Raw genomic sequence first — 13,857 nt, 5'->3', positions numbered from 1 at the left:
GTTATTTATTAAATTATAATAATACAATGTTTTAAGTTTTAGGTCATTATAATATAATAAGGCCAAAGTGATTTACACCCCCGGGCCCCCTCTCCGTCGACATAATGTAATTTAGTAGGTGTTTGCAGCTTTGACCCTATCTGTCAAGGCCCTGGATGGAAATGATACAGTGTCATGGTAAGCAGACGAAGATTCTCGGTAAAACTAAGTCTTTCTCACTCGGGAATTGAAACTCTTGTTTCCTTTGCGCGATTGCGACGGTCTCTCTATTATCTGTACGCGTAACAAAAACGATCCCACCCTTCAATAGCAGGGATATAATATCAAGATCACGTCGTCCAGGCGGTCCAAGCCGTGGCCCACTCAAGGAGGTTACAGTAGTTCAAGCTCCTTGACCCCGCTGTTTATATGTTCTGCTGGGCTGGCTAAAATGGCACCAGGACCAATCTGAGAATGTTTGCCTGGACTTGGACAAATAAATTATTGATGATGGTCTGCTGGGCTGGGATGTATTGTATCTTTCAGTACAGGCCATTGGCTCTGGTAGGCATGTAGGTGTGTCGATCCGAAGCACCTGGCCTCCTGAATTATCGATGTTGTTGGTGAGGGCAACTTTAACTTTATAATAATTGCAATAACAACTTGTAACAATATACATAATATAACATCATCTGTCGAAAAGTTGAGGAGCTGCTAATGCTTTCACCTCATTCCAACACATAATTAATAAAATGTATAGATCTTGTGCAGTAAAAAATTCGCGGCGCAACTTGTATTGTCAAAAATGTCCTAAACGATCGAATATAATGTATTATATATCCAGCGTTTGTACAAGGAGTGGTATCAATTTGAATATTTTGTAAAACACCTGTAAGCTGTTTTCTAGAAAATTCCTATACCAAATAAAAACATTCAAGTATGTGTTCTACAGATTTTTTAAAAGGTTTACAGCTTGGGCAATATCTTATCAAGGTGCTATTAAAAAATAAGTCCATCATCCAACCTCCCCCCCCCAAAAAAAAAAAATTTAAAAAATAAAAATAATTTTTAAAATCGTTTCTCTAGTTTTATAGCACGCTTGTTTTGAGAACCTTTTGTGCAAAAAAGTGTTTCAAATAACATTAATTTCTTGTAGGCCTAACTATAGTTTAAATTTGTCACTGTAAGTGTCACTGGTGAACTTTACGTGACGTAGGCTAGATAATTATATATATTTTTTTTTTATCTATCTTATTATTTTATGCGTGATACAAAACATGTGTGAAAGTGCAAGAGAAGCGGGAGCAGTGCTATGGACAATCCACCTTTTCAGAACAATCCAATATTTCGGGTGACGAAGTTTTATCATTATTATTTTAAAGCCTAGATCTATAAATTTATTAAGAAAATTAAGTTGCTTTTTTTAATCCAACCTCAATAATTGTACCAAAGACCGTGTAGTAGAGAATCTTTGATTGTACGTCGTAGGAAACTTCCGGTCCCCAATTTATGTAGATCTTCCGTGAATCTCTGAAGCCAGAAACAGAAAGTAGCACCTGGTGGCTGGTTATTTCCCTTGGCAGTTGGCAATGTCTTTAGTCTGGAGTCTGGAGAAATCGACACGGAATAGACTCTAGATTCTTGGTGAGTACCAAAGCTTTGTGAGTATTTTTTCTGGGAACTCATTTGTCGATCTAGCCTAGGCCTATCCAATATTTAGTAACATTAAAGGTACCCTAGTGTCTATTTCATTCTGAATGTCCATAATGTCTACAACATTGTTGGATCGCACAGGGAAATTGTAAACAAAAACATCTGACTACAAAGTACAGTCAGCCCCAACAAACAAGCTCTTGTTGGGCTTGAAAGAGGTATTTTGTTCTCAAATCTTTCGGTGATTTAGAATAGATTCTCTACACTTATTTTTATAATCGTGATAAGGTTCATTATCGCTGTTGCTAAACAAATGGTACTCGGTTTTGCATTTTTGGTCAGTCGAAAAGATTCCAATTAATCCAATACTGTGTTCTCAATAAACACCGACTGCACTGCAATTTAATACTGCAATTGCAGGCGACGTCTGTTCACCATCATTGACTGTGAGTGATTGTTTAATTATTTTGTGTAGGAGTCTTCCGGGTGGGGACATTTATCAGTGGCCAAGCGAATATATTGTAGATTTATCGGACTTGAAATACAGGCAATACAAAACCTTGCGGTCTATTTATTTACCACCCGAGTTCGTTTTGTTTTGTTCTTCGAGTCGTTCTGTGGGCCGTGGGTTACACACAAAGTTACACAGTAACTTAAACATAGATTCTAGATCTAGGTCAATTGATTCGATGATAATCAGCTGATCGGATGATTTTTTAAAGTTTTTAGTCTGTGACAAGTTCAGCCATTGGATTTCGTAGGGAAGGGAAAATAAACTTGTGTCTATTTTCGTATCGAACATCTTCACTATATTCGAGTGCATAAATATCGAATATCATTGTCAAAGCCTGTCAATACGCAAGTAAACAGAGCTCAACACCGGAAAATCCAGCGCACAACTGCATTTTTAAAACAAACCCAGAAACCATAAAAACAAATTCCGAAGCAACGAAAAACTGAATCAAACCCTTCGGCCTCAGAATCCTTGAGGACCTCAAAAACTTACACTTTTCCAAACAAGACATCCAACAATTTCTTTTCCCCGACCTCCCTCCGTGGCACCTTACCAAGGCAAAAGTAGACTTACAGCTGACCACACTCAATAAAGAAAGCACCAAAAAAACACCCAAACCTTTAAAGCAGAATACAAAAAACTAATAGATAAATACCCCGGTGCGGAGCTCATCTTCACAGATGGCTCCAAAAAAGACAATGAAGTGGGCGCCGCAGCCCTATCTCCCAACAGTACACACCAGAGGAGACTCCATCCTGAAGCCTCCATTTTCTCTGCGGAGGCCACTGCCATTGATTGACATGGCACTGAACTCCGTAGGAAATTCTCCTAACAAATTTTTCCTTATATATATATATAAATCCTTTCTGACTCTCTGTCTTGCATCACCTGACTCACAAACTACACACTCCTACACCCAAAAATAGTTACGTTACAACAGAAAATTCATACACTATCTGAAATGGTCCTAATGGTAAAAAATCTGTGTCGCAACCGACACAGAACGGCTTCTCATCTCCCTGTAGAAGGTATTTGTGGGTCAGGGCCGTGTGTCCAATGCGCAATCGAGTAAAAATGACTTCGTCTCTTCTGGACTTCTGGAGAGGTCCGAAGGATTTCGCTGTTCCAGTTTGGGTTTTATATATAATATATATATATATACAGTTGATTGTTTTTCTGTTTTTCACAGTGGCTCTTCCACAGACTGGAGGTGTACTTTTTGACTTTATAATTTCTAAAGTCAATATAATAATAATAATAATGAGTCTGTCCGCTGCCCTCCCAAGTAAGACACTGCAGCTCATTCCCTCATACACATCTTCTTGATCAATCTCGCGAACTTGTCAGGTATTCCGTAGTGGCGCATGAGCTTCCATATTGAGTCCCCTTCTACTTCTTTCCTGTCAAACATCTGTCGTCCTTATCTCCCCTCCTTCTATTTTGTGTTGGTTACTCTCTTTTAACACATCTAATCTTCGGTACTTATATATATGACCTTATTGTTTTGCAAGTGCCGTAAAACTCTTACTTTTAAATGGAAAGACCAACCACACCAGAACACCCAGGTGATGGAGATGTTCCCTCTTGTTTTTTAACGCTATAAATGTTTGTTTTCTAATTTAAAATTTAAAAAAAATAGTTTTGCATTTTCTTGTGCCATGTAAAATCTATTTTTGATTAAACCATAATGAATTGTAATATGAAATTTGTTCACAGTTAAGACAAAATGTATAACCGTGTCAGAAAGCCGAACTACACGCAGGAAGAGACAATTGCTCTCTTGGAGCAGCTACACATCTACAAGCACTTGCTCTTCAGAAGAAGCGGTCCAGGGGCTCTCAGCTACAGTCAGCGGGCAGACATTTGGGCTAATATTGCTCAAGTCGTGAATGCTGTCCCCAATAGTGCAGAGAGAACGATAGAGGTGAGTTGACATGTGATGATAAATAAAAATACAGTTAGTTACTTACTTGTTTCCGCCTAAGATCCCAATGCTTACAACCCCAGTTCGCTTAAGATTCCACTGTTTTAAGAAAACAGAATTTTTACTATACAAAAGTCACCCCTAAGATCCCACTCTTAATTCACTCTGAAGGTCTATATATGCTATGTTAAGCTAAAAAAATCCAGCATTTCAGACCATAATTTAGGGGGGGGGGGGCGCAGCCGGTCAACCAAGAGTGAAAATTAGAGATAATTGAACTGCCTGTCGCATCAAAGACAAAGATCAGTCACTCTCATGAATATGATCACATAAGCGTTATAAAACTTGATGAAATTGTGCAATGATTGGCCCAGAAAGGATCACATCGAGGTGTGAACTGACCGATGCATTTGTTTTCCCTCAGACATTACACTCACATCTGAGCTCTCCACCTAAACCTACATCACTCGCTTAATGGGTAGGGCCTACAAATTTGCTCCAGGCGGGGATCACATCGAATTGTGAACTCTTTCCTGACAATTGCAGCAGTTGTCTCTACTCCTGAATTTGTGAGACAGGCTGAATTGTAACTCCATCAGAGATGGAAAGCTTTAAATTTTGGACAGGTGAAGGGGAGGGGCAACTGGATTATGATATAAGCGTAGATCTTGATATACTCTCGATACAATAGTTAGTGAAAATGGCATGCTATGCCTTATGCTGTCCCCATCGTTTTATGCAAGAAAAATTTTGAAATTATAGCTAACTGAGCCCATAAATATATATGAAATTATGCGATTTTGTTAATTTTAACAAAGAATGATACTGGAAAGTAATCAGAAATTTTATGCAAAAAATGATCAAATTTTGCTAAATTATGCTGGGTGCATAAAACCACGGGGACAGCTTATGCCACTGTGATTGGTCTTCATGGCTGATCACTCTTTGCTCGCCCTATGTCATAAACCCACCCAGAGAGCCCGCCAGTTCATTTTAGAGTGAAGGGAAACCATTTTAGCAGTTGTGGGCCTTAACATGGGTCACAGTAGATTCTCCCCTTGGTGCATGAGCCAAGATCCCGTTAGCCTAAGGTAAGATCCTGCATTTTCCTTGCTCCTGAGCACCGGGATCGTAGGCAGAGGCCATTGTAATACAGTCAGGCACCAATAACACCTGGAACAATATGGCATTCCCTGACTGATATTTTTTTGATTTTCCGTAAACCAGAATTATAGATGAGTTGAACACATAAATCTGTCAACCCCTGGCTTGCTTGAGCTTATACATATATATGCTCGAATGTAATAATAATTCTCTCTGGTGGATCACTACCTTGTTGTGGTTAGAGAGCTTGTGTGCCTCAGTGACCCCAAGAGCTAAGCTGGCTGGAGCTAATGCTCCTGGTAGGGCCACCCATGCCAGACAGGTCGACAGGTAGAGGTCAGGCGAAGAGTGATCCACCGGCCCTCCAGGTTTCGGAGGTTCAGCTCAGGGCTAACAACCCAGACTGGTAAAGAGCATATGTTACGGAAACAGCAACAAAGAGAATCCATATTTCTGTGTGTGATGGACCTTCAGAGTCCCTTGGGACTCGTATGAATGCTGGCAGTGAAAGCCACAAGGAAGCTGTTTGCAGGAAGATGGAGGACCTGAACACCGCAAAGAGGCAAGAGGACATGACCACCACAATAAAAAGGAGAAGATGGAGATGGATTGGACATGTTCTGAGAAGAGAACCAGACTCTATTGTGAAGACTGCCCTCCACTGGACACCCGAAGGACGTCGCAAAAGGGGCAGACCCAAAGTGACACACACAGTCACTCGTGTGCAGGCCGCCCATCCGACCCCGACACATGCCAGAGTAGTCACGTGCGCATGTCAACAACGCATGTGTTGGTATGAAAAAAGGCCGCTGATTGGTCGCATGCAATCCGCTAAGTGAATAATGGTTATCAATGCTGGTGCAATTGATGGTTTCCGGGAATAGATAAAGTTCGTTCTGGGAGAAAAATGAGCGAAGCCTCGTCTGTGGGGGCTGTTCACCCTGGAAGCGACCTCGTTGAATCCGAGCTTGCTGATTTAAGTGCTCGTTCAATCCGGGTTATTCTTATTGATTTTAAAGAAGAAAAAAAAAACGGGGAATCTATCTCATCTCGTTGAATCCGAGTTCTCGTTGAATCCGAGCTCGTTGAATCCAAGTTCCATTGTATTAGATGGAGAACAAATGCAAACTTCATTATAACATAGGGTCTCCAAATGTGTTTGTAATGACACAGAGCTGCAACTTTCAAATACACAAGAAGTTTGTGAAGGAAAAAAAAAAAGCAGCTTTTCTACTATTTGCTTCAAATAATGTGTAGATCAATAGAGGGCCAATGAACATGAGGGCTAATAGTTGAATAGTTGAAATAATTAAATGATTGCTTAGACCATAAACCTTCCCCTTTTTACACTGTCAACCAGAATGGTTGATTAATGACACTGCAAAAATGTTTATGGACATGAAGTGCCTCTATCATTGTAACATCACCTAAAACTGAAAGGAGATAGAAACCCAGCTTGTTGATTTATATGACAGCAGCAACACAAGATAAATTGCCTTCATCTGAAGGATCTGAGCACATGCTGAATGTGACTGACTGCCAGTAACCTTCTGTACACTGTATGTCTAGCTGTCGGTGCACAAGAGTTCTAACCCAAGTGCATTGGTCCTGAAGGCTCAAAGGTGTGTGTGTGTGTGTGTGTATGTGAGGGGGGCAGGGCTCAAAGGGTTAGGCGTCTGTTTCCAGCGGTCAAAGCTTCTCTACAAATGTACGCAGGTACATATAAAATTTCTCACCTAAATACAGTTCACAGCTCAAATTTGTTGGAATGCAGGTACACATAAACAAATTTCTCACCAAAATACAGTTATAACACAGCTCAAATTCGTCGGAACCAGCCCCAGTAGTTCGAGGGATCTGTAGTTCGTGTGATATCTCTCAAAGATATGAAGAAGAAGAAAAAAAACCCGGGATTGCAGGCACAGTTTCGACAGATGTGTGATTTCAAGTCTTCTGTGTTCGACCTATCCATGTTATACTGTGTGTTATGTATGCTTACAATGCAACTGTACACAAATTGTAAGATCACACAGTGGCAGATATGTACCTCCTAAAACAAAGAAAGAAAGATATAAAAGAAGTTTTTTACCATCTAGCATAAGGCTCTTGTCAGAATGAGCATAGATGTTTGTTGCTCTTAGAGTATGTATCTGCATGTAACTCCAAAGGTCTAGTATTTAAATTCCTACATGTGGTTGAATGATGCATTTGATGTAAATGTACATTTTGTCAGCTTTATTTCTCCTTTCATATTGAATTTTAATGAGAGTAATATATATAATTAAAAAATTTTTAATGTATACCTGCATGTGTTTTTACGGTCCTGTACAGCCAAGGAAAATTTCCCTCTTGGATAAAAAAAGTACTATCTTATCTTATCTTATCTTATCTTACTTTCTTTTTCTAATCAGGAGCTGAAACATCGTTGGAAAGATATGTCCCACAGAGCTCGCACAGCACTGAAATACATCCGAGAGGCAGATGCATCTGGAAAGAAAATATTGAAACCGTCTGTGGCTTATTTCGACATCATCATGGGTATCCTCGGGGACGATGTACCTCCACATATCAAGTCTGCCCTGCAACCCGATTTTTTTTCTATGCCTCGGACATGGGAGAATCCTGTTGAAAGTTATGAATCTGTTTTGTTTCTGCGGAGCGACGACACAAAAGAGGTCAAACCAGATCTCTCTCAGATCAACTGCTCCCCTATCAGTGGTGGCTGCATGTATGTGCCAAAGAATGTCTCGACGTATTTCAGTAGGGACAGGGAAAACTCACAGTCTTTTTCCGCTGCTAACAGCAGTCAGCCTTCCCTTGTCCATAACATTAAAACAGAGCCTGAATGGGAATCCAATAACAAACAGAAACCTGTGTTGTCAAAGATATTTAACAAAGTTTGTGCAATGAATGATAGTTCCAGTGGTGTTTTCACGAAAAAGCTACTCTGTGAAACGGATATGGCTGCTGAGCAGAGCTCAAATGGACTGCAAGGTGTGATGGCCGGTGGTGATAGAGCTGATGCCATTCCAGTGCCGATGTCTCAAGTTGACCGCTGCCCGATGGTGTTAGACCCAAACACAGAGATGGTTGTGCATGTTAACCACAGCAAAGACGAGGAGATCATGAGAAGTTCTGCTTCGACACCCTTTAGGGAAAAGTCAGGTAAGGGGGAAAAAATGTTGTTGTTTTTTTTTATGACAAGACATCAAAGATATTCTAATTCATTTGAAATTGTCTTAGAATAAAATGAACTCCCACTGTTGAGGAAAAACGTAGTTGTCTTAGACACATGGATGTCTTACATGGTGTCGTTATAATTTTAAAAAACATAAGAGGGGAAATGGGATGTGACAGTTTGTGCAGGTGATTGTCTTATACAAGTGGCCGTTACTTAAAGAGCAGGTTCGATAGTATAGAGAGAGCACCACAGATGTGTTTGAAAAATATGTTTTTTTAGAAACAGTCAAACAAGGGAATTTAGTTTTGTAGTTGAAGTCCAGAGTTTTACTAAACTGGCAACACAAGTAAGTCATAGTAGTGTTAGATTAGAAGTGTAAAGTCTATATAGAGTAACATGCAAAGAAAAGAAGGAGAGATATATGGACAGCAGGTGTTTGATGGGAAAGAAGAGCGCCCACCAACCACTCAATAAGAGAGAGAGGACTTTGAGACCAGGAGGGTAATACAGTGGAATCCTGTTATAACAAGAGGGAGGGGACTGGAGCAAAATGTCTGTTATAGCAGGATTCTCGCTATAAGGGATCCAGTAATAAATTCAAGGGAAACTGTAAAGTAGGCCTTATCCTAATCTATGAGTTTGGTGTTTAGTTTATTTCCTTTTGATATCTCCCCTGATGATGATTTTGTTTCAACGTGACCTTTAGGTCTTACTTGATCAAAAATCGAATCAGGTTTCTTTCTCTAGCGCCAGATCTAGCGATGTTGACTGACAGCTTGGCGTTGGCGATCAGAAAGAAAGGGCTCTGGGCTAACTCGCCCGCTGTGTTTTCCCCCACCACACCACACCCTGTGGTGCGTTCCGTCAGCTTGCGCACGTCACACATTCCCTCCAACCATCACATTGCTGTGACCTCTCCATCCCCGCACCGGAGAAGTGAGAGGCATGGTAGGCCCTGATAATCTAAACTAGGCTTACACTGGCCTATCACGCGATGCGTTCTGCTTGTCTGCGCATGCCACACCCTCCCTACTGTCACTCCGGCCTTCATTGTTGACAGACATGGGCTCTCCCATCCTTTGTTTCGCTAGATCACCAACAAGTTTCTCGACTGGCGAGGTTTTACATTATAATGTATAATTGGCCTATGCACTGTGCACAGCAGCAGCAATATTCCGCTATAACCGACTCACATGTTTGATAGCGCTAAAGCAGTATTTTATTTACAAAGGTAAAGAAGAGAAAAAAACAGGGTTTTAGAATAGTGTCTTTAGACTTCTCGTTTTTTCCGGACTCGTTATAAGTGGACTCCACTGTAATATTTAATTTAATATAAATTGTACAGTGTAGCTGAACCAACAGTATACATGTGTGTGCGTGCATGCAGGAAGAGTGGGGGGTTGTTCATCCCTTGATGCCCCACTCCATGCCACAACAGGCATCCATCTATCTCGATCTTTGCTTTGGTGAAATATATTTGATGAAGTTGTAGAGGGGAGGGGGAGGAGCAAGGCTCATTCATCATGTTTGTAGTGATGCAAAACTGTAAGTCCTTCATCACATTAGTTGTTTCGAGACATCAGCAGACAGAATCGTGATTTTCCTAACACTGGCTGTCTGTAACTCCCCAGCTTCAAGTCATCAAGTGACCATAACTTTATAACCCCAGCTGGTAGATGAATATTGTTTCTGCCCTCTATTAGGGCTTTGCTCTTACAACATGTCAGACTATTCATGTAAGATCTATTACTGTACATTTGAAACACCCAAGAGCTTTGTTTTTATAAAATTTTGACATTGTTGTGGCAGAAAGCATGCTAATCACCTGTCACCATGGCCCTGTCCATTGGTGACATACTTCTTGCCATGACAGGCCTCTTCTTCGGTCTCTGCTTTAGTGCATTATTTCATGTCATAGACTGCTGTTGAATTTTACATACATAGTAATATTTTTATGCATGCAAATGAAATGTGCCAAATGTCCGCTATCTAGCTAGCTCTACCTTGTATTAGAAAAAGCCTGTATTTTATAAACACAATTGTGAGTCATCATTGCGAAATCAGATGCTCCTCAAAATGTTGAAATCAAAGTATCTGGCATTTTTTTGGTCGTTGGGCAATTTTTTTTTCAAAATATGTTATAAATATGTTAGCATTTTCAGCATGAAATAGTTTGGTTTCAAGTTGCAAGCAAGAATTACGCCCACCAAGTACTAAGAAAAGCATAAAGATAGAATCTATACGTACAGTGGAACTCGGTTTCCGCGAACTCGGATTTTAAAAAAGGAGTTCGGTTCTCTGTTGTTTTTTTTTATTCTTAAAAATCAATAAAAATAACTGGGATTCAACTAACACATTAATGAGCAAGCTCGGATTCAACGAAGCTGCTTGCAGTGTAAGCTGCTTTATGCAACAAAGCAGTGGCCCCCTTCCATACCAACACACATGTTGTTAGCACTCACACATGTCTTTGCGTGTGTCGAGGTCAGGCTGGCGGTCAGCACACTTGTTACGTGTTACAACGTGTAACTGTGTATGTGTGTCCGGGGGTGGGGGGGTACAAGCTGTCCGGGTGTGGATACAAATGGGACACAGGAAGGTATTTTGTTCCCCAGCTACTGATCAATCAACGCTTAGCTAGTCTTGACATAGATCTACATAAATGAATTGCACGCTGGATTGTGGACTCAAACGTTTCCATATGCTAGGCTCTACACAGCAATATAACTTGTTCGTCAAACAATACATTATATAGTTATAGATGATAGATGACATAGGCATGCTTTTGAACCAATCCGCCCTTTTGCACTATGTGTACTTGATAGAGTTACAGTGTATTTTCCTTGAATTTTCCAGCATTTATTTGGTATCAAAGAAACAAAAATGCCTCTCATTTGAAACCAAACAACTCTTGATAGAGAAAGTCGAATACAAATGTATACAATACTTGCTCGATGCCTGTAATTATCAGCCCAAAAAACTCGTGTTCGCTATAACGAACTCTCGGATTCAACTAAATTGAAGGCTAGGCCCTTTGACTTCGTTGAATCTGAGTTCCACTGTAGTATAAAATGAGGATACAGTGTTGTTGTAGTACCGCTACAGGAAAACAAGATAGAAAAATCCCCACTATAGTGCAGCATCTAACCAGCAATAGGTACTTCTTAAAGTTGAATAGATCTGTAATTTTTTACCCACTATGTAGTGTCTTGTCAAAGCACAACATGTGACTCATTTTGTGATAGAATTGAGAAAATTTTTATTGAGTAGGACCTATCTGTTTTTCTGCTGGGATGCTGGTCCAGAAAGGCAGGATCAAAGAATGCGTTCTGAATGATTTAAATGATCTAAATTATGTCAATAGGGGGTGTAAGAACATCTACATTTAAATAATTTAAATGAAAAACTCCTGGGTCTTCCAGCATTTACATGTATCAGACTGGATGTAAGTTGATAGACACAGAAGTAATGTGTGCTCAAGTGTTGATACACACTAGGAACAGAAGTACAGGCTCAAATATATATTTTAAAAAACAAAATTTTAAAAACCCTTCTTTTTATAATGTTGCTACTGCTACATGTGTTTTTGTCTTTCTTTCGATTACAGAACCAAGAAAAAGGCGAGTATCGACCCCGCCTCGTCACAGTAGCACGAGCCCCAGCAAGAAACAGAAAGTGCGAGACGGCACCACCTACGACCCAGAGACGGCAGACGCTGAGGAGCTAAAGCGCTGTTACTACATCAACAAGATCGAGATGGTGAGACAGAAGCGAGAGTTCATTCGCCTTCAAGAGATGAAGCTGCACATGGAGCTCAGACTTCTACAGCAGCAGCTGTTTAGCAGCGGGCTCGAGCCAATGGCCGAGCAGGACAGCCTGGTTGGTCACCGTTCCTCGGAGGCCTCATCCAGCTTTTTGGGGTTGTCGTCGAGGCAGCAAGACTGCTCACCGCCATTAGCGGGTCTTCACCATCCCGCTACGACTTCTGGTTTTACAGGCCCGTTTTCAGGACAGAATGACTCCAGACATGGACTGAGAAGGAGTGAGAACTTACCCTTCGTAAATACAAATAATATAGACGGTGTTGAAATTGTGAATGATGTTGATTCGTACAGTGTAAGCAGCCGTGGTGATTTTGAGAATGATAACGTAGTCGATGCGGGAGAAAATGATAATGAAGAAAGTGATGATGATGGCTGTGATAACAATATTGATGCCAGAAACGATTCTGGAATTTGCCATGATAATGACACCAGTGTGAGAGACGATAATGAAAGAGATAATAATGGAGGTAATGATGTCAATGTTTTGGAAAATGGGGAAAGTAGAGATGGTAATGACATTGATGCTGTTAGAGAACTTGAACAGAACGAATGTGATAATGATAATACAGTCATTACAAGTATAGATAATGGTAATGGTTTCGTAGTAACTAATCAGGGTTCATTTAACCGAACTGATGACTGCTTTGAAGGAGTTGGTGATATTAATATTAGTGGAGGGGTCAGCGGTTGCCGTGGTGACGACAGACATAGTACTAATAATAGTACTGAAAATGACGAAAGGGACTGTGTTCAGCCAGTGGAAAATCATAATGCTGGTAACTGTGGTAATTATTCCAAGTTGGAGATTAGCTCTCTACCGGGAAGTGAATCTAACAATGTTCCTAGTCATACAGAAGATTTGACGAATGAATACAGTGATCTTTCATCTGAGGAGTCCTGACTCTGTCTCATAACTGTCTGTGAATTTGAAAAACCTTTTATTAATGTAATTTATTTCATGTAATTAGCATTTTCTCATTAAAAAGAGTTTAAGTGCTTTTACGTCAAAGTAATTTGATCCTCTTGTTTGGTCTGGTTGATTTAAAGATTGTTGGTGAGTGGTTGATGTGTGCTTTCATGTGATTTGCTCCTTTTTTCCTTTCAAACTCAAACATCTATTGTCCTCACCTCTGCTCCTTCTCTTCTTCTGAAACTACAGTAGGCCTATAACACGGATAGCTTGAATTCGTCAAGACAGGCCCCGGTAGTTCGAGGGATCCGTAGTTCGAGGGATATTTTACAAAAATAGAGAAGAGAAAAAAAACTGGATGGCAGGCACAGGTCGGCGGATGCGTGATTTCTAGTCTTCTATGTTTGACCTATCCATTTTATACTGTATGTTATCGTTTAGTAAAAAGTGTCAGCTTCTGCATTTGTATGGCCTAATGATGTTTCAAGTGTTGTAATACTCTTACAAAATGAAAAACAACAAAGGATTGCTGGTTGGGGGAGGGGGGGGGTGTCCCGATAAACCGATAAAAGCTTGCCAAAGTTCCTCCCAGTGAAGTTTTTTCATTGTTCGTTGTTCACAAATAATGAAATTGCTGCTGAAATATTGGACTTGCGTAAAGTTTTTCATGTTTTAGCTGAGACATGTGAGACCAATGATTATAAATACTATGATAATGCAATGAGGCGAAAAGCGTGCGCGGTCATGAAACTCCCGGGGGGGAATGTC

The 13,857-nt window shown here is 40.4% G+C and overlaps 1 protein-coding gene across 1 annotated transcript; it reads left to right on the top strand.

Annotated features, from left to right (window-relative positions):
- Positions 1–1,520: 1,520 nt before the first annotated feature.
- LOC101854077 lies at positions 1,521–13,197 on the top strand. Its single transcript, XM_005095174.2, has 4 exons — positions 1,521–1,623; positions 3,863–4,070; positions 7,586–8,339; positions 11,963–13,197. The coding sequence occupies exons 2-4, from the start codon at positions 3,873–3,875 to the stop codon at positions 13,078–13,080; spliced, it is 2,070 nt and encodes a 689-aa protein (XP_005095231.1). The 5' UTR covers positions 1,521–1,623; positions 3,863–3,872; the 3' UTR covers positions 13,081–13,197.
- Positions 13,198–13,857: the final 660 nt, after the last annotated feature.

Source organism: Aplysia californica, unplaced genomic scaffold (assembly GCF_000002075.1).
Source record: "Aplysia californica isolate F4 #8 unplaced genomic scaffold, AplCal3.0 scaffold00097, whole genome shotgun sequence".
In the NCBI taxonomy this organism is placed as follows: domain Eukaryota; kingdom Metazoa; phylum Mollusca; class Gastropoda; order Aplysiida; family Aplysiidae; genus Aplysia; species Aplysia californica.
This window is presented reverse-complemented; position numbering and strand designations above follow the sequence as displayed.

Bases quoted from the DNA above. Each gene is read 5' to 3' on its own strand.
- LOC101854077 (XM_005095174.2), top strand. From the start codon at position 3,873: ATGTATAACCGTGTCAGAAAGCCGAACTACACGCAGGAAGAGACAATT. The intron at 4,071-7,585 runs GTGAGTTGACAT...TTTTCTAATCAG, and splicing joins GTGCAGAGAGAACGATAGAG to GAGCTGAAACATCGTTGGAA. The intron at 8,340-11,962 runs GTAAGGGGGAAA...TTTCGATTACAG, and splicing joins ACCCTTTAGGGAAAAGTCAG to AACCAAGAAAAAGGCGAGTA.